The sequence below is a fragment of the Ictalurus furcatus genome, chromosome 17, assembly GCF_023375685.1.
Source record: "Ictalurus furcatus strain D&B chromosome 17, Billie_1.0, whole genome shotgun sequence".
Lineage (NCBI taxonomy): Eukaryota > Metazoa > Chordata > Actinopteri > Siluriformes > Ictaluridae > Ictalurus > Ictalurus furcatus.
The window spans coordinates 18754270-18779058 of NC_071271.1; the positions used below are offsets into that span (position 1 = coordinate 18754270).

Below are 24789 nucleotides of genomic sequence, written 5' to 3' on the forward strand. Positions count from 1 at the left end.
TTTTCCTTTCCACCTCTGTTTCAAGTCCAGCCAAGGAAGGAAAAAACAAGGGGGTTGTATTAAAAAATATATTTTTATCATCAAACACAGCCAGTACAGAAGATCCAGAAACATCAAACTAACTCTTGTTTTGATATATAATAAGAGGATATCTACACATTTGGACCATATGTGGAAATGCAGCTGGGCTGTGCAGTAATACTTAACTTAGTACACACCCTCTGTGTGCTGTAAAACAAACTAGCTCAGAGTCATAGCCTTAAGATAACATGCCGGTCATTCCTTTGATGGGCTGGCGATATTGCTTATTAGTCTACAATCATGAATAAGAAATTATAAAAGAATATGTTTAACAACATAAAAATAGAAAAAAGGGGTGGAGTCTTTCCTCAAAAATAAGCTAGAAAAACTCATCTTTCTGCAGTCCTTATTGTAGCCATTATTTCTTGCTTTATTGGTGCTTTTTTAACACTGCCATTAGCGAAGAGGTTTAAATACCACCTCAAACATGTTTCATAGAGATATATTGATCACCTCCACTCTAAAAAACACACTAATAAAGAGCAATTGCTAGTAGCTTCAAAAGGCATTTTGACCACAAGCGCTCCGGTTCTGAACAGCGTTTGTTCTCAGTCTCTCCTGATTTCACTCTCTGTTGGGCCAGATGAGCTGAGGCCTGCATGAGAAACGACAGACGACAGGCTGTTCTCCAAATTCAGCCGAGCTCCTCCGCAGCTTTGCCCTGTTTGCGAGGCATTTTCTTACTGCTGCTGTCTTCCAGCTCTTTGCTCTTGTAGTAGTGAGGAGCCACCTCTAAGAGCCAGCCGCTTTCTATCTCAATCACCTAAAAGGGGTGGAGAAACAAATTTGGAAATGACAAAGATAAATATCAGTAAAAAACACATGGGGTTCCTCTGGATTTTCCGGTTTTCTCCCACCAACAAACATGCCGGTAGATGACTTGGCTTCTATAAATGGTGCCTAGGTGTGAATGTGTGTGCGCACGTTGCCCTGCAATCAAATGGCATCCTATTCAGGGTGTATTCCCATCTCACAGCCACTGTTCTCAGGATAGACCCACCATGACCCTGACCAGGATATAGAAGCTATTGAAGATGAATGAATGAATGAATGAAAAAATATATATATATATATGTGTGTGTGTGTGTGCGCAAAAGATTGTGGGCAGAGCGCCTGAGGCTTAAGTTTACGGTCATGGGAAAAAGAAAGTACACCCTCTTTGAATTGTATGTTTTTATTTATCAGGGCCTACATAACAACTGTGTGGTCCACACCAACTTCTATAAACAAGCAAATAACCTCAGGTGATAACAACAACAACAACCAAAAAGCAACAGATTTCAATATCTAGTCATTTTTTCCCAAAAAGTAAACCAACATTCAGAAACCAGGTGGGTACTTCCAATCATTAAGAGAGTAATTAGCAGCCAGGTGTTACTAAGATTAGTTAATCATTAAGAAGAGTGACTACCTCTACAGTGCCTTGCAAAAGTATTCAACTTCCCCATGGCATTTTTTCCTATTTTGTTGCATTACAACCTATAATTTTAATGGATTTTTATTTGGATTTCATGTTATGGACATACACAAAATAGTCCAAATTGGTGAAGTGAAATGAAAAAAACAACAACAAAAAATTAAAAACGTAAAAGTAGTGCATGTATGTATATTCACCCTTTTTGCTGTGAAGCCCTTAAATAAGATCTGGTGCAAACAATTACCTTCAGAAGTCACATAATTAGTTCAATAATGTCCACCTGTGTGCAATCTAAGCATCAAATGATCTGTCACGTGATCTGTCACGTGATCTCAGTATAATACACCTGTTCTTAAAGACCCCAGAGTCTGCAACACCACTGAGCAATTGGCATCACCAAGCAAACAGCCCCATGAAGACCAAGGAGCTCTCCAAGCAGGTCATGGACAAAGATGTGGAGAAGTTCAGATTAGGTTTTATTAGGTTATAAAAAAATATCAGAAACTTTGAAGATCCCACTGAGCATCCATTAAGTCCATTATTAAAAAAACGGAAAGAATATGGCACCACAACAAACCTGCCAAGAGAGGGCCGCCCACCAAAACCTCACAGACCAGGCAAGGAGGGCATAAAATCAGAAAGGCAACAAAGAGACCAAAGATGACCCTGAAGGAGCTGCAAAGCTCCACAGCAGAGATTAGAGTATCTGTCCATAGGATCACTTTAAGCCATACACTACACAGTGCTGGGCGTTACGGAAGAGTGGCAGAAAAATGCCATTGCATTACATATTGAAACCTGTTGTGTTTTAGGGTCAACTAAAGTTAGTTGTTTGTTTGTAGAAGCTAGTGAGGACCACACAATTATTACTTAGACCCTGATAAATAAAAACATAGAATAGAAAGAGGGTGTACCTTCTTTTTCCTATGGAAAAATAGAAAAATGTATAGAGAATAAACAATGCTGTATATGCTGAGTGACGTGATGTTAGTAGAATAGAAAGTTAACAGAAAGAAAATCTGACCTGTCTCATGAACTCCTTGGTGGTGAAGACCAGCTCATGGTAGATGAGCCAGCGTGGCTGTTCCTCAAACAGTGAGCTGTTGGGGTGCACATACACCGTCTGCTGGTGCTTCACAGTTTTGTAGCCGCCCTTACTGAGACGAGACGTGTGGTAGAAATAACCTGCTGTGACTGCCTACAAGATATGCAAAAACGTATGTATTTCATAAAAACAATAGCCTGTTATATTACACTATTACAAATGTTACATAAGCAGGTTATGATAAGTCTCACTGAAAAGTGTGAGCCATCCATTTTAGTCTTTCTTGGAACTAGAAAGAGCACAGAGATATGCTGTAAGAAATATGAAGGGAGAGGGGTGTTTGGTTAAAAAAAATAATAATAAAGTGCCCTCCACTAATATTGGCACCCTTTGGTAAATATTAAGAATAAAAAGAAATGAATAAAAAGAAGGTTGTGAAAATGGTTATTGTTTAACCTTTTGTTAAAAAAATTTCACAAAAATTTTCTGCTCTCATGGATATCAAGCACTTGCAATCACAACACAGGTTTATCAAAACAATATCTTTGTTTAATTATAGGTGAGAGACAATTATTGGCACCCCTTTAGTCAATACTTTGTGCTACCGCCCTTTGCCAAGATAACAGCTCTGAGTCTTCTCCTATAATGCCTGATGAGGTTGGAGAATACATGGCAAGTGATCCAAGACCATTCCTCCATACAGAATCTCTCCAGATCCTTCACATTTCAAGATGTGGATGGCCATGGCAGGACCTTGATTTTGTGGTCAGTAAACCATTTTTGTGTTGATTTAGATGTATGTTTTGGATCATTGTCCTGCTGGAAGATCCAATCACAGCCCATTTTAAGATTTCTGGCAGAGGCAGTCAGGTTTTCATTTAATATCTGTTGATTTTTGTCGGAGTCCACGATGCCATGTATCCTAACAAAATGTCCAGGTCCCCTGGCAGAAAAACGGTCCCAAAACATTAAAGAGCCACCCCCATATTTAACCGTGGGCATGAAGTACTTTTCCATATGGCTACCTCTGTGTGCGCCAAATTCACCTCTGGTGTTTATTGACAAAAAGCTCTATTTTGGTTTCATCTGACCGTAGAACCCGATCCCATTTGAAGTTCCAGTAGTGTCCGGCAAACTGAAGATGCTTGAGTTTGTTTTTGGATGAGAGTAGAGGCTTTTTCTTGAAACCCTTCCAAATAACTTGTGGTGATGTAGGTGACCAGACTGTAATTTTGGAGATTTTCTGACCCAAAGACACAACTAACTTTTTCAATTCTCCAGCTGTGATCCTTGGAGATTTTTTGGCCACTCAAACCATCCTCTCCATGGTGTGTTGAGACAATATAGACACATGTCCAATTCCAGGTTGATTCAAAACATTTCCAGTTGACTGGAACGTCTTAATTCCCCTGATGGTGGAAACGGGCATTTTCAATGCTTTTGCCATTTTCTTATAGCCACTTCCCATTCTGTGAAGCTCAACAACCTTTTGCCACACATCACAGCTATATTCCTTGGTCTTACCCATTATTATGAATGACTAAGGGAATTTTGCCTGTGTGTTATCTCATTTATATCCCTGTCGAACAGGAAGTCATGGTTGAACAATTTCCTGTTCCTAGTCACCCAGGTGTACTAAAAATTTTTAAATATCAATGGGAATATATTTCAAATATATTTTTCTCATATGAATTCAAATGGGTGCCAATAACTGTTGCACACAAATGTAACAAAGATATTTTTTTTTAAATTTTTTTTTGGATAAACCTGTGTTTGTTTGCAATTCTTTGATATCCATGAGAGCAGAGTATTTCTGTGAAATTTTTGAACAAAAGATCAAAAGATTAAACAATAAAGACAATTTCTCACAGCCTTCTTTGCTCATATTTACCAAGGGTGCCAATATTAGTGGAGGGCACTGTATATCAGGCAATTCCACAATATATGAAATGCATCATAAAAATAAAAAAAAACACTGAAAAGTCTGGAAAATAAATCATGTAGTAGATAATTATATTTTAATGCCCACTCCTTACTCATTTTAATCAGTCAGTGTTATAAAATTACTATTATTTTATTATATTATATTATATTATATTATAATAAAATAACTCTGCAGCTATGAAGTGACTTGTGTTGCAATTTTCAATAAAATATAGATTTATACGATTTTAATTTCCCTGCTTATGCGTCTTAACTTTAATGTAAAACACTTATGACCACTTATGACCAATTATGACCACATTCATAACCAAGACTGGAGCAAGTGCAACAACATTCCAATAAGGTGTACAGCTTCTCCGACAGCAACACACCCAAATTACTCACTGCTATAATAAGCACTTCAATTCTTTATCTCCTCTGGTGCATCTTAACCGTGTTTGTTATTTTTGCCATTTGTTGTTTTGTTTAGACCATATTTTGCTTAACTTCTATTGCCCTTTTTCTCTTTGAGCAGCCATTTGATGGAAAACTTCCACAACTCTTTTTTTTTTTTAAAGGCAGAAATTAAAAAAAAAAAAAGTAGAATGGTAAAATCTGTAATAATGACATCATCCTTCAGCTGAATGTGCACACACAGTGACTAGTCCTTTCTGTGTGTGTGCATGCACAAGTGCTATTAAACAGCAATGCCTTCCTTTGAATATGTGAATATGAGAATCTACGTAATGGCAAGGGAGTATAACAGGAGCAATGTACAAAGCAATGCACCTATAAAAACACTTTGCCCGTGTGTGTGTGTGTGTGTGTGTGTGTGTGTGTTTGTGCGCGCGTGCGCATGTGTGTGAACATGAAATCGGATGCAATGGAAAAGTCACAAGGAAAAACAACTGTTATGGGCTCAGAGAGTGAACGTATCATACAGGTAGCTGACTAAATATGACAGTGTGGAAAGAACAACAACAATAAAAAAAAAAGCATTTACATATTACTATATAAAATATTTTGATTGAGACAGATTTAATCTCATTTCTTAGCAGCCATCTTGAATTCAGAGCCTGAAGAATATGTAAATGAGATATAATCCTCTGTGTTATAGGGGGTAGGATAAAGGAGAAGGGGATAACGTGTATTTATTATTTATTAGTCTGTTTGCAATATCGAAGCGCAAATATGGGTTTAATTTACCCTATAATTTATGTTCACTGTCACGGCATCAGGAACGACCAGTTAGCCTGTTATTTAGTACTATATTTTTCAAGGTAAAGCAGCACTGCATGTCTTCAAGGTACAAGAAACTAATAGATGACCAATGAAAAAACACAGCAATGTTTTCTTTTACTACAAATTATCTCGCTACAGGGTTATACACAGTATGTGGAATACTATAATATTATAGCCAGAATCAGAATGCTTTATGGAAATACAAATGTCAGATATGATGCATGTAAAGTATACAGTAAAACCCCTGTATCCGCTGTTTCAGTTACCGCCGTTTCATTTAACAAAAAAATTAAAAAGAAAATTCCAGAAATACAGTAAACACTCATCATTTAAACTGCGTGCCACTCTGAGTAACGTGATGAAATCTGTGTAGTCCCGCCTGGGATGTTAATCATCCCTTTGTCCGATATAGAAGAAGAAGGGTGATTACAGTATAATAATCATTTTAGAGAGAGAGCGAGCACGAGAGAGAGAGAGAGACCACATTCACCTAACCTTTATTTATAATCGTTCTATTTTATTATTAGTTATTCTTGTGAATGCCTTATTGTACCTAATTTATAAATGAAACTTCATCATAGGTTTATACAGTATATAGTGTTCACTACTGTCCACGGTCATAAAAAATCCCCTGCAGATGCGGGGGTCCTACTGTAGTTTGGCTTGGAGAAAATAAGATTTGGATGCCAGCGATGAAAATAACTTTAGTGCTAGAAGTTTCTAGAAGAGCTAGGATAAAGGAGAAGGGGACGAGGAGGGCAGCTACCTTGCGGATGGAGATGTTGTCACCGTTAGCGCTGCACAATTCCACCTCGATTCTGTCCATCAGCCCCTCCAGCTGCTCCCTCACGTCACGTGCCCGCCTCATCGAGCGAAACTGGATAAAGTTTTCAAAACACCACTGTGTGGAATAACCACTCTCCACCCACTGCAACAGAAAGAGGGAGAAAAACAGTGAAAAAGATGAAATGCAGCATTTTATTTTGATAAGACTGCATTATTAAGGGCCAATAACATGCTAATATTAATCTGAAACTTACATTCAATAACAATTCAGTAAATTCTTTGCCGTTTAAATGAATTACTTGAGTCTGCACATTTGTGCGAATCTTTGTATGTAAGTAGGTCAAAACAATGTGACAGGCTGTGGGAAGACAGTCAGACGGCTTTGCTTGGCCTATATGTGAGGAATAACAAAGTGTCACTGTATCGGGGGAAAAAAGCTGACAAAGCAGAGGGGAAAAAACACCACAGTGCGAAGCTTTGCTGAGAATTATCTTGCTTACATCATAGCTATATATGAGTGTTGGGTTTTTTGAGACTTTTTATATATTATATATATATATATATATATATACACACACATACACACACACACACACACTTTCCTTTTTGTCTTAAATGAGCAACCTTACTATCTAGTACTTACTCGTTCACCACACACACAAAGCAACAGACTCTAGGAACAGGTCTAGAGGTCTAGTGTAGTCTAGATCAGAGGTTCTCAACCGTTTGTAACGAAACCCCCCCCAAGCCTCCCCTATCATGTGGTACCCCCTCCCCCCATATTGGAGGACAACAGGTATGATTATCTATTCTACATAAAATCTATCTATATATAACTTAATCTATAGTCTGTTTTGATAGACAGATAGATAAATATTTTTTGCTTTTGTACTTTTTTAAATCACTTTTCATAACTTATTATTTTTTAAATAACTTTTATGAAACTATATAACAGACAGGTATGGAACACGAATGATCAAAAATGTTTCTGGACACTATAATTACTTTGAACAAGAGAACTAGGCTGTAATAACGTACTATTTTACATCTAAAACATGTTGCATTACATTCGTCTCACATTCTAAAAACATCTGAATACGAATGATGTAAATGGGGATGAAGGGCGCGTCTCGTTATTCATGACATTGTTAAATCTCCGGCTCTCAGCCACTCCCTGAACAGAGCAGACGCAGAGAGAGGTGAGAGTGCAGCGGGAAAGCAAGATCTCGCACTTGCAGGACAGTACTGGAGACATTTGGAAAGTTGCTAAGCTTTGCGAAAAAAGTCGCTAGATTTGTCGCTAGGCACTTTTTTTTTTGGAAAAAAAGTGGCTAAAGGGGCCTGAAAAGTCGCTAAGTTGGCAACACTGGTCGGCACTGACGGCTAGATGATAGGCAGGCTAAACTCCACCTCTCTGCAGCAAAAAGAAAATACAGAGGGAGAGGGAACGCGGGGTTTTTCAATTATGCACATTCTATTTGAAAAGCAATAAAATACACAGAGTAACCAAATGATGCCCTGTCTGTGTTTTTTTTCTTGAAAACAAATTGCACCCCACTTCTGATCTCTTCTGGGTTGAGAACCACTGGTCTAGAGTTATGATCAGTGTCAAAATGACAGTTTAGAACTTTTTGACTCAATTTACAATTGGTGTCCAATATAAGCCAGCCTGTCAGAAATTAGTACTGTATGTCCTCAAGGTACAAGAAACTAATAGATGGTGAATGGAAAAATACAGCAGAGAGGTTTATTACATGGTATACTCAGTAGGTACATGGTTAATTGTAGAATTCTGTATTGTTACAGCCATAATCCAAATGTTTGATGGAAATATACAGTGCTGTGAAAAAAGTATTTGCCCCATCCTGATTTCTTCTGTTTTTGTGTATCTCTCATACTAAATTTAGATTTAGATCTTCAGACGAAATACAACATAAAATAAAGGCAACCCGAGTAAACACACAATACAGTATTTATTTATTTATTTTTATTGAAGCAAAAAAAGTTATCCACCACCTCTCACCAATGTGAAAAAAAATTGTTACTGGGTAAGACCTTTTAACCAACTTCATGCTGTTGAAAAAGTTCTATTTAAGTGTTGATTTGATTGAACAGAGTTTGCAGTCATCAAGCCTGGTTGCGTCTAGTCCAGCTGAACCCCATTATGAATGCAGTTTCATAGATTTGGGGAATTAGTAACTCCAGGGCAGATACATTTTCACACAGTCCCAGTTGGTATAGGATAACTTTTTTGCTTCAGTAAATAACTATCATTTCAAAACTGTATTTTTTGTTTCCTCAGGTAGCCTTTGTTTTATCTTAGATTTTGCTTTAATTTCTAAAACAATTTAGTATGAGATATACACAAAAACAGAAGAAATCAGGAAAATACTTTTTCACAGCACTGTAAGTCACAAATACGATGAACGCAAAGTAAACTCTGTCTTAGAAAAAATAAGATTTATTAAATGACAGTAATGAAAATATCTTTGTTGCTCAACATTTCTTCACACTGCATTATGACACAGCAGTAAACACAGATTCTGTAGTTTCAGCTACAAGTTAAACCAGTTCCATCAAGAACACATCCAGTTACAGCTTTGGCAGGTATAAGGAAGTAAAATCCTTCCACACAGATTCTGTAGTTTCAGCTACAAGTTAAACCAGTTCCATCAAGAACACATCCAGTTACAGCTTTGGCAGGTATAAGGAAGTAAAATCCTTCCACACAATCATGTTACCTGAGTGTAAACATTGAGGAGCATCAGATGGTCTCCTCCCGGCACCACAAAGTTCATTCGGGCATTGTCCGCATGCACCACCTTGTCTTTTGGCCTGTAGAAGATGGAGTTGTTGACCGACAACATGGCGGCGATAGTCAACACCTCCTCTGAGCATTTATACCTGCAGGACACAAAGAAATGGTTACATGAAATGACAATTTAGGATAATCACAGAGGAATTTTTTTTGAATAGCTGTGACTGGAAACATCAGCGTAGAGACTTACTGTTCAGAAGCCAAGATCATTTTACTCAGCATGGGGTCGACAGGCAGCTCAGCCATCCTCCTCCCCAACTAACACAGAGCAACAGAACCAAGTTAGTCACATTATACACACGTCACATGTACCAGTCTGCAAAGTTATCTTTTGAAACACTCTTCAAAAAAGTGTTATTGCTGTAAAAACCAGTTATATGCCATGTTTGATGTCTAGTATCAGAACGCATTTCCCCAGTTTTATTCATTATAAACAAGCTGTCTATATAAGATATTAGAAGGGTTAGAGTTAGTGTGTGTATGTGTGTATACATATCAAACCTATGATTTGAATTTGAATAAAGACTAACGTCAGAGCTACTGTTATAGAAAATTATACTATACACTTCCTGATAAATCAGATTTGAGAATTCAACAGCATTGTGGTAAGGTGTTATTACTACAGCTCATCTCTAGGAACATAAGAGACGGATGAACGCTGATGTACCTTAGTGAGTTCTCCGAGGTGGTTAAGGGCACCCAGGGCGTAAAGTTGCTCAAGTGCCAGCACCAGGGTTTCATGTGGAGGAGGGTCCATGAAGTCAAAATGGATCAGATCATTTATGCCTGTCAATCAAAAAAACAAACATGCACCATACCATTATTTATAGATAAAATAAAAACAATGGGTTTGGAGAAAATGAACATCAATCTATGTTTATCAGTCTACATAGACTATGAAAACATGCTATTATAGACATTGTACCATTACTCTGCAGTGCTGTTGAGTAATTTGTAAAGTGGTAGACCATCATTAGGTTAAAAACTGTTTTAGATACATGCGTTGCTGGATATTTGTCTGGTTCCAAAGGAAAACATTCTTTGGAGTTTTGACAAATGCCATTCTTTGAAATGTTTAGAAGTAAACAATGCTCACAGTCTAGTTCGGCATGCATTCGACATGTGCCACACTGCTTCCAAATTAAGACTTATCTTAATTCTTGCTCTACGTGCTATGTGACTTACATATGTAAACAATGAGCACATGTAAGCAGGAATGCTGTTCCATGAAACAATGAGTGCGCTGAACCAACGTCATGAAAAACTGGAACTGGGGCACACAATGCTCAGTGAAGTTAAACAATAAAGGAGAAGTTTAATATGAGCAAACTGAACAAAATCGTCTGTGAGAAAGCTGATTTTTTTTTGTGGTATGACATTTCGGCAAATAGTTATTTAAAGACTTGCTTAAAGAAAAACGAGTCAGACAAATTGTAAGTACTGTTGATCAGTACTCCTTGTAGAATAACACCACTTGTACAATATTTCTCATTTATATTTCCAGCCGTACCCAGACTCTTCAGGAGCAGGACCACGTTGCCCAGGTTGGTCCTCTGGATTTCAGGAACTGTGGTTTCCTCCATCTCGTGTTTGAAGGCCCAGGCCGTATAGAGCCTGAAACATCTGCCTGCAGCTACCCGACCTGCTCGGCCTGCCCGCTGATTAGCTGAAGCCTGTCAGAAAAGTCAGCTTTAAAAGCACTATTCAGCATGAAACAAAAGAACTGTGAATAAAAGAAAACCAGATCGCTCACTGTTTTTTTTTTTAACTAGTTAAACTGTCAATACAGTCAAGCAGCCCAGATGTATCTGGTGTCCAAAATCTGTGGCGACTCGGTTAATGTAGCTAAAAACTAAGCAAGCCTGCAGTTATAGCCTCCAGTTTCACGTCATGCAAACTGAGTGTCCAGATTGTTACATTTCATTATAAAATAATACAATAAAATTATTTAAATAGATATTAAAAAAAAGTTATTCCAACTTTAATCTGTTTGTTGCTAATGTTTTAGCAACAACTGAACTTGAATGCAGAACTGAAATAATTTAAACTGATCAGAATTAAATGATGTCAGTCTAATTACATTCCACAGAATGTTTCCATATAAATGTACAAAGTCAGTAATTATTAAATACGTTTCTGCCGTCCAACACAATGGAGGTTGGTAGTAATGTGCGACATTTACTTTTCAGGGAAAAAAAAAATACTTTTAAGAGTAGGTTTAATGAGCCATACTTCTATACTATTACTCAAGTTAATTTTCAGTGGTTTTCATTTCAATGTTAATGAATATAGGTAGTTTTAATAATTCGTATATATCATGTATGATGAGGTTGTGAGTCTCACGACACGCTGCAGTGGGCTGAATGCGGACGCAACAACCGCTCACTTTTTAGCGGAGACAGCAAACACACACACACAAACATACTAACTCTCTCTCACTCTCTCTCTACACACACTTTCTCTTGTTCTGTTCCATAGTCTGTTCTTTTGTTCTCTGTTATCTTGTTTAAATGCAAATGCAGACAAGTTTGTGTTGTTAACATGTTGTGAAAATAAAGACAGTCAACTGTTGGAATTTGGGAGTTTGTTTTTTGGTGTGTGTGTGTGTGTGTGGCTTTATATGACTTACAGTTCCCCGTGTAGTCTGAGATTCATGATCTTCCCTTCGTTTTAATCAGATCCGAAGTAACTAGTAACTTGCTACTTGTCGTAGTCTTCTCATTTGATACTTTATTACTCTTACTCAAGTAATTATTAACATCATTACTTTTACTGTTAGTTGAGTCATTATTTTTTATAAAGTAGTTTTGCTTGTACTGCAACTCAGTGACATATAGAGGAGTTGTAACTTGTAATGACATGTTTGAACACATTAGTACAGAATAAGACACTATTATTTTCTGTATTTACTACAGTACATTGTTAAAGTGCAGTAACCTCTAGTCATTGCTAATGATTGGCTGTGTACACACATTACTAGGCTATTGTTACACTTATAAAAAGAGGTAAACAGGAAAGACAATTGTTAATCCCAATCACATGAATGACGGTTAATTCCTAGTCAAAATGTCATAGCTGCATGCATCATAGAGTGTCAGAAAGCACAAACAAGTTTGAGGTGTGGTTTGAGGTGAGAGGGTGCAGATGTATATGTATAGTTTATGCACTGTTTTAGCAGCAGATATAAGCTTTTCTTATTTGTCAGCTAGTTAACCCTGGCTAAGACCATGTGGGCTGCTGGAATGCCCACTTCGTCGCAACAATTTTAGCTTTTTTTTTCGAAAAGCAACTCTTTCTGTTAGCACAGCAGAACTGTGTTCAACACAAAAATAGTGTAAAAAGATGTGCATGCTTTACCCGTGAGCATGGCGTAACAATCAAAGACTCCATCCCTGTTCGGGCATTGTAGCTCTTCTGTTTGCAGAAGCCAGGGTCAATCACATAGATGATGCCGTCAATGGTGAGAGAGGTTTCTGCGATGTTTGTGGCTACCACAACCTGAGAAATTAGATCATGAATGAAAAATTTCACAATATGATTTGCAGTTATAGTGTCATTATTTTTCCTGCCATGTTGTCAGTTAGCTTGATAGTTAGTGTCTCACTTTTCTTTTTATTTGCTACACATAATTAACAAAATGTAAGGCAAGTGGTAATTTCAGAAATGTTTCATATTCTCTATTACAGTATTTTCTTATTATAGTCTTTTCTTTTTAAATCTGGTAAAACATTCACAATTTCTGAGATGCATATCGTATTCTGATGCATTTTTAAGAGACATAATCATGTCGAGTATATTTGAGATCTGTCCGTTAGAATGGATGGGTGTCTGCGATTAAGCGGCGAGCAGGGAAAAACTTCGAGTCTGAACAAAGTGACAAACCTCAAACTAGCAAAACAAACTAGTGTGAGAACTGAGTATCTCAGAAACGGCTGATCTCCTGGGATTTTCACTCAGAATGGTGTAAAAAGCTAAAAACATTGCGCGAGCGGAAGTTCGGTGGGAGGAAATGCCTTGTTGACGAGAGAGACGTCAGACAGTTTGAGCTAAAAGCAAGGAAATGTTAACTCAAATAATCACTCTTTACAACCATGGTGAGCAGAAAAGCATCTTGGAATACACCTTGAGGCAGATGAGCCACCGCAGCAGAAGAGCACATCAGGTTCCACTCCTGTCAGCCATGAACAGTAATCTGAGGCTACAGTAGGTACAGGCTCACCAAAAGTGGGCCAGTAAAGATTTGTCAAAAGACCAGGAATTAGAGGGACACCCCCTCAAATCTTTAACTGTCCTGCTTATGGTGAACCTGTGGCCACTGTAGCCTCTAATCTGCCTTTGTGGCTTAATGTTAATATGTATAGGTGTTCCTAATAAAGTGGTCATCGAGTGTATAATCGTAGCTGGTTTCGTGTATGTAACTGGAAAATATGAGTTTACAATTTAATAAACAGTGTTTGAATTGACCTGCTCAGCATTCTCACTACCCAAAACATCATTAGCTGTTAGTCCTGTTCAACCACCTGTTGCAAAAAGCATTATTTATTCTTACATCGAGTCATGTGAGCTGTGATCAGGGTCAAATGGTCTCTTGGTAACAAACACTAAACAGCGGAGGAAGTGTAGGGAAAAGTACCTTGCGAGCTCCAGGTGGTGTGGGGTTAAAAATCTTAGCTTGCATGTCTGAGGGCAGGTTGGCATAGATCGGGAGCACAATGAGCTCAGAGATCTTTGAGCCAAGCCTCCTACATCTCTCCTGCAGAAGCTCACAGCAGGCCTCAATCTCTTCCTACAATACACAACAGCAGCTTTAATAAAAATAAAAAATAAAAAAAAAAGATAAGAGAGAGGTCTGCGTGGTAGTGTTCTTTCTAAGACAAATTGGACTGACCTGTCCTGTGAGGAACACAAGGATGTCTCCAGGAGCCTGCGTCACGTGAATCTGTAGTACCGAAACCACACACGCCTCTAGATAATCGGCTTCGGGAGCCTAGACAACGCGAGACATGAATATTGATTGGTAAACATTCATTTCAATGCATGTAAAACGACTGCTTCTACAGCTTGTATAAATTAGAGTTGACGCTAGAGCAGACGAGTGCTGTCACTGAGTAGCTCGTGCCTTGGTGTAGTAGATGTCGACAGGAAACCTGCGGCCTGGGATCCTGAACACAGGAGCGTCGTCGAAGAAACAGGAGAAACGCTCCGTGTCCAGAGTAGCGCTAGCCACCAGCACCTTCAGGTCTGGCCGGAAACGTGCGATGTCTTTAATCAGCCCAAACAGTATGTCTGTGTGTAATGTCCTCTCGTGAGCCTCGTCAATGATGATTACACTAAAGACAAGCGCAAAAATACACAGTTCAATCAATATTACGTTTATGACTCAGAATCACGCCTACAGCGGTAAGCAAATTAACATTCTGTACAGGATTTCAGGGAGGTTTTTTTTGGTGATCATTGCAGCCAAAAATTTTGCTGCGGTTTTATCCAAAATATGCAATGCAGCTTGCAGAGCTTTTTTTGCGGAAAACTACTTCAATTGGTGAAATTGCAATTGCATGAAAATTGTTTTCTTCACATTTCAGTGATGTTTGTTGGTAAATGAGACCTTTTAGCTATACTCATCCTTGACGCACGTGAATCTAAACGGGCTTTGGCCGTACGCGCGTCGTGACGTCACATGGTGTGTCGTGACGTCACATGGTGCGTCGTGACGTCACATGGCGCGACTCTACACAAATCTGCAGAAAATCTGCAGTCATTTTTAAAAATTGCAAGCTCCTCCGAATATTGCTTGATTTTCATTCATTTCTGCGAATGGAAATATATATGATTGTAGTTATAGAAAATTATAATAAAAACGTGTATAAAACTGATGTATACCACTACCAAAATGTTGAAAATATTGTGATATGTAGGAAAATTCTGGCTAAATGTCTCATCTCTACCTATAACTAGCCAAGTCGGGCTCGGTGAGGAACTCTCTCAACAACATGCCGTCAGTCATGTACTTGAGCACGGTGCGTTCTGACGTGCAGTCCTCAAACCGTATACTGTAACCCACCTGAGAAAGAAAAGCAGGTAAACAAACAACCTTAACGGGCTAATCTTTCAGTATCAGTAATATTCCAGTTTTCAGTTTCATCATTACAGTTTTCCACTCGGATTTAAAGAAGTAGCGAGTCATTGACAGGAAAATCCACAAAACCAGTGTTGCATATTAATTTCATTAACATGAATTAAAATTCTCACCTCATTCCCCAGCTTCACTGCCATTTCCTGAGCCACTCTGGCTGCTACAGACATAGCTGCAACTCTGCGAGGCTGGGTGCACCCAAGCTTCATCCCTCCTTGGGTATAACCCTGAGATAGACACACAATGACAGTGAAGCATTGAAAATATAGAAAACGAGTGATCTTCAAACTTTTGAATGAAAAAGTCACTAATGGAAATTAGTCTTCAACGGTTAATACTTACGTCCTCTAGGAGGTACTGAGGAATCTGCGTTGTCTTGCCTGAGCCGGTCTCACCCTCAATAACCAGGATCTGGTGGTCTCTGATGGCAGCGAGGAGGTCCTCTCTGTAGGGAAATATGGGCAGGCTGCGTCTCACTTCCTGGATGGACTGCTTCTGCTTTTCAGCCTGAGAGAGCTCAGGTTCGTTATCCTGTCAGCAATCGGAGAGAGAAGAAACATAAAAAAAAATTAAATGTAATTTTTAAAAGTAAAAAAAAAAAACAAAAGAAAATAATAAGAGTAAGGAACAGAGAATAATAAGACTACGGAGGATAATAGAGAATAATGCTTATAGTAATTGAACAAAACTTGCAGGTAGACTGATTTTCACAAGGAACGTCACACTTATCAGCAAGTAGAATATAAAATAAAAGATGAATAAAATTAAAGGAGTTTTTTTTTTGTATTAACAGAAGATAATGTCATATTTCAGGGTTAAAAAAAAGTCAAATTATATGCCTTTATATCACAGTAACAGCACCTCTGACAGAAGTGCCGGCTCAAGGTAAGTCACAGGTTTATATGCGCGCGCTCTAATACACTTCCATAGTAACAACCAACAGAGGGGCTTGTTTAGAGGATGCTCCACATTAAAGGATTTAACAATGTGTAATTGTTGGTATGGTGAGAATTAATGTGAGGAGACATTTTTTGTTTTATTTGTATTTTTTTTGGAAGAAGGCTCCAGTATCAGCACTTAACAGTCAGAGGTAAAGGTCTAAATTTAAGCTTTCCGTCGCAGGAAAGTCTTCAGGATGAAGGGCTCAGACAAGCCGCTGTTTCTTTTAACTTCAAGAGAAAGAAACTTAGAAGGTTATAAGATATGCATACTATTTAAGGATGGAAACAAAGTGTTACAGTGGGGGAAATAAGTATTGAATGAGTAAATGTTTTTTTCAGTAAATATATTTTCAATGATGCATGAATTTTTCATGAATTCACCAGTATTAACTGAAGAAATCTGGAAATATAAAGAATTCACAACATTAAAGTTCCTAAATAAAGTTATGTGGAATGACAGAAAAAAGTATTGAACACGCTAAGAAAAAGCAGTTCTCCAACGTAAGGCAAGGAACCAGCTGAAATCCATAAGTAATTCTTCCTGGAATTATATATGCATCTCAATACTCTTGTATAAAATTTCTGCATCTCTGCACAACACACAACCATACTTTTATAAAGGCTTAACAAAACAGTACCACAGGTTTTCTGATGGAGAATAAACATGATTGCAAATCACAGTTCAGGTCATAAGTTTACATACGCCTTGCAGAATCTCCAAAATGTTAATAATTAAAACAATTAGAGGGATCATAAATTTGCATAAATATGACATAAAAAAAAAATCACCAGATTTTCACACAAGTTCTAAAAGTAGACAAAGACAACCCAATTAAACAAATGAGACAAAAATATTATACTTGCTCGTTTATTTATTGATCCAGTATTACCCATCTGTGAGTGGCAAAACTATATGTTGGTGGGTTTCCTCACACGAACTGCTTGCATTGGATTAAGGTCAGGACTTTGACATGGCCAGTCCAAAACATTAACTTTATACTTCTTTAACCATTCTCTGGTAGAATGACTTGTGTCTTTAGGGTTGTTGCCTTCTTGCATGACCCACTTTCTTTTGAAAGTCAGTTCATGGACAGATGTCCTGAGATTTTCCTTTAGAATTCACTGATATAATTCAGAATTTGTTGTTCCAGCAATGATGGTAAACCACCCTGACCCAGATGCAGCAAAACAGGCCCAAACCATGATACTACCACCACCATGTTTCACAGATGGAATAAGGTTCTTATGCTAGAATGCAGTGTTTTCCTTTCTCCAAACATAACCCTTCTCATTTAAACCAAAAACTTTATTTTGGTCTCATCTATCCACAAAACATTTTCCCAATAGCCTTCAGGCTTGTCCAGGTGATCTTGCAGTGGTTTTCTCCTTGCAACCCTGCCATGCACACCACAGTTGTTCAGTGTTCTCCTGATGGTAGTCATGAATATTAACATTAGCCAATGTGAGAGAGGCCTTTAGTTGCTTAAAGGTTACCCTGGCTCCTTTGTGACCTCGTGGACTTTTACACGTCTGGCTTTTGGAGTGATCTTTGTTGGTAGACCGCTCCTGGGGAGGGTAACAATGGTCTTAAATTTCCTCCATTTGAACACAAGCTGTCTGACTGTGGATTGATGGAATCTAAACTCTTTAGAGATGGTTTTGTAACCTTTTTCCAGCCCGATAAACATCAACAACTCTTTTTCTGAGGTCCTCAGAAATCTCCTTTGTTCATGCCATGGTACACTTCCACAAACATGTGTTGTGAAGATCAGACTTTGATAGATCCCTGTTCTTTAAATAAAACAGGGCACTCACTCACACCCATCAATGGTTGATTGAAAACACCTGACACTAATTTCACCTTCAAATTAAACTGCTAAACCTAGAGATTCACATACTTTTGCCACTAACAGATATGTAATATTGGATCATTTTCCTCAATAGATAAATGACCAAGTATAATATTTTTGTCTCATTTGTTTAAATGGATTCTCTTTGTCTACTCCAAGGACTCAGGACAACCAAGGGTCTCATGAACAACTAGCACAGACATAAAAACAGTTGCTGATCATCCAGGTAAGAACACACAGTATTACGAATCAAGGGTATGTAAACGTTTGAACTGGTTCATTTGTGTAAATTCAGTTATTCTTGTGTCTTGTGGACTATATGTAAACATCTGTTATATGAAATAGCTGATTCAGGGCAGAACTAAATAATAAATAAAAAGCAAGTTTTATGATCCTTTTTTTTTTTAAAATTATTAACATTCTGCAGATTCTGCAAGGTGTAAGTAAACTTATGACCTCAACTGTACGCCTTATTTTTTCCATGATAGAGTAAAATTATAGATTAAAACGAAGTTTAAAAATGAAGAAAAAAAAAATCTCATCGTATGAATAAATGAAAAACGATGCCTGAAGAACAGCTACCCTGAACTAAATCCGAATCGGTTGGTTACGTGCCTACTGATTCCCAGCCTTATTACTAATAGGTGTTTCTTCCCACACTGAAGGACTGGACGTTTTTATGTACCAACCTTTTCAGAGAGCGTTCCTTTCATGGTGATAGCAGTGCTCACAAAATTAATCATCTCGTCCTCTTCGAGCACTAGCTGGTATTTCTCTTTCTCCTCCTTTATACGCCGCTCTCGCTCCTCTCTGGCCCCGAACTGCAGAGTGGCTGTGGCGACCCGTGCCTCCTCCCATCGCCCCTGCTCACCTCCACCCTCTTTGTAGCCCTCATCAAACTCCAACTCCATGTCCCTCTGAGGAATATTCTGATGGTGATAACAAGAAAGCCAGGAGATCAAATACAGACCAAATTAAGCAACCGAAGGAAAGAAATTTCTGGAATTTCCCAACCTGGGATTAAAAGAAAAAGTACCATCTAATCTTATACCAAAAAGCATCTACTTCACATGTAATTCAGGGAACAGTTAGGTTTCTGTGTCCAAATTTCTCTGCATTACTTTATTACGTATCTCCTCGGGCATGTAGTAGCGGTTTTTCCTCTCTTCCTTCTCCTTTGCGCCGGCTGTCTTATAGTCTCGAGCCAGGTCTCTGATTCGTTTCTTGTATTCCAGGTCTTTCTTCTCACGCTCAGTGAGATTATCGCTGGTGAAAAGGTACTCCTCATCTATAATCTCGGCCTCCAGGTCCTCCAGCTTCTCCTGCTCACGCTTGGACAGGTATTCACGCCGTGACTGTTTCCGCAGCTCGGGCAGCTGTGAAAGAATGTGCAAGAACAAATATATAGATACTGTTTTATTATATAATCCATAACAAATACGATACAGCGTGAAAGAGGAACAATTTAAAACAAAAGCATTTATGTATTCACAGGTAAATTGTGTGTGTACATGCAGGACAGTGTGAAAGTATATCTTACCATTCTCTTCTGATCTTCGTCAGCCACCTTCAGTCGCTTCTGCGCTTCCTCGTACGCCTAAACAGGAGACAGTTCGAGATTCTTGTGATAACGCATCATTCCCACCATGTTGTTAATGAGAAGGTTTGAAAGATTTAATGAAACCTTTTTGGGGTTTTTTTTTGGGGTAGTTTACCTTTTTGTCATTTCGCTCGAGTATGTGCCTCGTCTTGTCTTTATCCTTCTGCTTTACACGTTCTGCAAAGGCGTCCCTCTCCTCCAAGTCCTGCAGTCTTTCTCTCTCCTCCTTCTCCCACTCCTCTTCCTCGTCATCTTCTTTCTGGGCTTTCTTTGCTTCAAGTGAAGACGATTTGCTGGTGTGCAAAGTAAGAAGTGTGATTAGAACGAATAAAATGGAAAATCTAAATAAATAAACCTACGATTAACTCTCGTCAGAATATACAGTTTGTTTCACTTTTGTTTTTGGTATTTTTTTACCCAAAATTCGTTGTGTTTACTCACTAATGATTTCCATCTTGTAGGTTGAACTCCATGTGTTGCACAATAGTTACCACGGTTGGAGGGTTAGCATGCTGCTGACTGCTAGTTAGGGATGCACCGATTTAGTACAGCGCTAATAAGAGCCTAAAAAGGTTGGATCTGTATCGAATCAGAGCCCCATTCTTCATACATTGTTTAACAAATCTAATATAAAAATGGCATGCGTCAGATTTACTAATCGTGATAATTCCAAACAAGATAATTTGGTTCTTCAAACGCACCCGAGAACTGAATTAGTCCAGCCGGGTTGTAGTGTTTGAGATAACTACAATCAGGAACTCAATGACAGATTAATGCAAATGCTATTAAACCTGGAGACACCTTTTTTTTTCTTTTTTTATGCACAGTGTACTAAGACCTGCACGTACAGCTTATGGATATTAAATGCTCGCACAGTATTTAGATACATTTTTCATGCCCTTTCAAGTTTGCAATACATTTTAATTCATTTCTGTCCAGGATTTAGTTTATTTTGCTTGCATAAATAAAACTTGTGCATGTTTATTTAGCGCAATCTTTGTTTTGAAGACCCATAAAAACATTTCAAATATAATTTATAATATACAGTCATGTGAAAAAATATGTACACTCTATGGAAATTGGTGGCTTTTTTGACATATTTGGGCAAGCAAACATTTTTTTATCCTCTTTGAAACAGTACCTATTAATAAAGTTGATACACTATCAAATGACACATAAAAGTGACATTTTTTTTAGTAATTTGCACAATTTAAATAAACAAAATTGAAAAAGTAAGTACACACCCCTACATTTATCCTTCAAATCCATATAATTAGAATCAGGTGTTGAAGATCGGGTGCCAGGGATTAGAACCTGCTTAGGGAGTGCAGGTGGAACCGGTCTTATTTATACCCCTCTCATATCTAGTGTCTGGTGTTCCCTTTGTTATTGAAGTGTGTGGTGTTATCATGCCAAAATCTAAAGAGTTCTGAAAGGCCTTCAGAAAAAAAGGTTGTGGATGCCTATGAGTCTCGAAAGGGATTTAAAAAGATCTCCAAATTATTTGAAATACATCATTCCACTGAAAGGAAAATAATCTAGAAGTGGGGCAGATTTCAAACAACTGCCAAGATATAATTACTAATATAACTATCTCTGCTCTACGTATGAAGAAGTAGCCTAAGCTTTCTTGTATTGTTCCATTCTGATGTACTTTACACCATGACTGCATATAATGTTGATTGACATGACAAAGATCTTGCACATGAACACCGTGAACACAAAACACAACATGTCTTCAAAGTTTTGGCATAACTTGGCAACAGAAGCTTGCAGAGTCTGATTTCTGTTACTGTCAGGATGTCAGTATCAGGTAACGCTTCATATCCAGAGCTCTGATGCCATGATATATCATATTACATATTTTAAAGAATGGAAAACGCAGGATCAATGAACCCCTAGTTGTAGCTAAATACATCCAATTCGATATAAACGAGCCAAGAAATTCCTGTGACTGATGCATGCTATTTGGGACGTGGGGGCTTTATTCGAACTTGAGATTTCCCAATAATAGCATGAATAGTTGCAACATTCAGGAAACAATATTTCATATTTAAATACGAAATGTGGTTTTAAAATCTAGAACAAGGTTGATTTATACTAGCTGTTAAGTATGCATACACAAGATGGCCGCCATGTATATCCTGCACTTATTTGGCGTGCACTACCAACGTAAATAATGTACGCAGTATAGCTCTCCAACTGTATCACATAATTACATACTACTATAGTTATTCAGTACTATCTCTAAAAACAGTTTTGCTATTACAGTTAGTGTTTAAGTATTTAAAATCCCTTTAAAGCTTTTTTTTTTAGTTTAAGTAGATCACGACAACAATCATGCCTATGGCGGAAGGTTTTAAAGGGAAAAGGAGCTCAGCAGTCTGTTTTACACTGCTGTGAATAAAATGTATAAACATTATATTTTGACTCGGAAACCAGATGAACAGGGATGTTTTGGCTCTGATGTGCCATCTAGTGGACGGCACTTTTAATCCTCCAGATGTACATAAGATACAAGCAAGTATGTGAACAAACAAAAACAAACGAGTAGCAGCTGTGTGTGTGTGTGTGCTTGCACATACGCATTTTGAAAGTGAAGTATATTTCCACCTTATCTATGAGGTTTCTTTGACCGCTGAAGTTTTATTGTGCAACAAATCCTTTGTGTTAATGTTCATCTGTAGTACATTCTCATCAAGCAATACGTTCTCCATTAAGACACCAAAGTCTGCAAGAACCCACCTATTCTTTCCGTCGTCCTCACTCGACAAGGGACTTTCGTCTCTTTTTTGCCTGAGGTGCTTCCTCTTCTTTCCTCTGTCCTTTTCTCTGCTCTTCTTCTCCTTCCCTCCTTCTCTGGACGCCTCTCCATCGCTGTCACTGTCCTCCAACAGAGTGTAGGTCCTGTTCTTTCGTTCCATCTCGATCACCTGGCGCTCGATGGCTCTGGATGGTTTTTCCACAATCTGTTTCTTTGGAACCTGAACAGAAAATGAAAAAAAAATCTGAATCATCAAAATTATGGCTCACCAATGCAGTAAAATGGCTTCTCTGACTGTTAGATAGTTTGTACCTTGTTGTATAACTCCTGAGCAAACGCAGTTACTCTCGGGTCAACGTCGATGGTGCCGGTCTGTTGCAGACGTGCCACAAAGTCCTGCGGGGCGGAGGATTTCTGCGCCAGGCCAATCATAAACTGGGCCACGTATCGGTCACTTAGGCCCAGAATGTCATGGAGCCTGTCGCTGACCCACTGCTCCAGATTGGCCATGCTGAATGTTGGAATATAAACAAGAAATATTAGGGTACTGTTATTGTTCCAGTCATCTCTATATGTAAACAAAACATCTGAATTATAATATGTATAACTGTGGAACTGAGATTAATGCCAAAAACAAATAGTTTGTAAGTTTAGTGAATCGAAGACATTGAAATTTTGCACAGATTGTTTCTTCCTTTTCATTGTTAAGTGCTTAAATATATCCCGTAACATAATAAAAGATCATAGAAATATTTTTCATCAGTGTGGTTCCACTGATTTGTTGGCATTTTTTAGCAAAACCTGAAGGAAAGTAAATATCGCGATACATATCGCACTCCGTGAAAATATCCTCAAGTATCGCGATATTTCGGTCACAAATGACTGCGATATTCACAACAGTCACAATTTAAAACCACAACATTCACTTTCGAAAACAAACAAACAAATACACACACACACACACACACACACAGTTATACTACCTAAAAAGAGGTTTCCACTAACCGAAGAGGCGCGTGCAAAACCGTATATTATAGAACAAAACACAAAGTAATTTACACCACACTGTTAGTGCAAGCTGTCGTTTTGGCTTAGCAACTAGCTATCTGCTGAACAGTTAAAATGACTCGCTTTTAAATTTATTTGCATATAAAGAAGTGTTGTGATAAACAGTTACACCTCGTAGAGTATTAAAGTCATATCCACATTAGCAATAAAAATACTAAATAGTAATATCATCTCACACTAGTCTTTGCTGCTCACGCTTTCGTCTTCGTCCGGGTTATTTACTTCCGGGTTACAGTTGGTGCCCACGCGACAAAATAAAGGTCTTCATAAACCCAAGGTCACTGTAAACAGTGCACACGAGAGGATTGAAAATGGTCAGCTCCCCTTAAAACAAAGGGGAAAAGATAATACAAAACAACCGTTTGTCAGTTGAGTTCATTTATTTATTCATAAAGCACTTTTAAAACAGCATCAGGACTGACCAAAGTGCTGTACATGAGCAAAGTAGACAAATACAACATTTAAAACAACAAGTAGCGACAATTAACAAGTATTTACAATCTAAGGAAAACAAATAAGTTTTCAGAAGAGATTTAAAGACGGGTGAAACTCTTAAGTTGCACTGGAAAGATATTCCGAAAAGGCGCTCTCTCCTCTGCGTTTTAGCCTTGAACAAGAAACTGTGTAGGTCAAGGTTTTCTCGTGATCCTGACATAACCAAAACTGTTTTCTCATGATGTCATTTTATTCTGAGAAAATCTCCTGCTTTGTGAATGGAACTTGCTTGTTACATGCATGTTGGCATCTTCGCCATCATAAATATAATAACTGCCTGATGTAGAGATGGACTTTATATCAAGAGAGAGGGGTGTCCCCTTCTCAAGTGTCAGACACTAATGTGGAAGTCATCAATCCTACCCAGATGAGGTATTTTTGTAGGCCTATCCGGAAGTTAGCGTCACCCTGGTTCCCTCGACAAAAAGCCAATAGGATTTTTTTTCCCCCATTGGCTTTTGGATTATTGCAGAAAATAAACTCTGTGACCAACAAAAGTTTATGATTCTTACATGTTTCGTTCATTAAGACAATCTTCACACATGAACACAACATTTATGAATTCTGAAGCCGAAATACAATCACCAGAAGTCAAAGCTAATGTTAGAATATAAACGAACTACACC

The 24789-nt window shown here is 38.1% G+C and overlaps 1 protein-coding gene across 1 annotated transcript; it reads right to left on the reverse strand.

Moving 5' to 3' along the window:
• Positions 1-54: 54 nt before the first annotated feature.
• dhx16 (DEAH (Asp-Glu-Ala-His) box polypeptide 16) lies at positions 55-23968 on the reverse strand. Its single transcript, XM_053646909.1, has 21 exons — positions 23845-23968; positions 22913-23111; positions 22582-22820; positions 19952-20129; positions 19777-19833; positions 19358-19612; positions 18926-19165; positions 15788-15976; positions 15562-15672; positions 15258-15373; positions 14432-14642; positions 14201-14299; positions 13946-14098; positions 12670-12810; positions 10823-10985; positions 9980-10098; positions 9503-9570; positions 9236-9398; positions 6475-6636; positions 2523-2696; positions 55-844 (listed from the first exon to the last, which is right to left on the reverse strand). The coding sequence occupies exons 2-21, from the start codon at positions 23108-23110 to the stop codon at positions 716-718; spliced, it is 3165 nt and encodes a 1054-aa protein (XP_053502884.1). The 5' UTR covers position 23111; positions 23845-23968; the 3' UTR covers positions 55-715.
• Between the last annotated feature and the right edge of the window lie 821 nt (positions 23969-24789).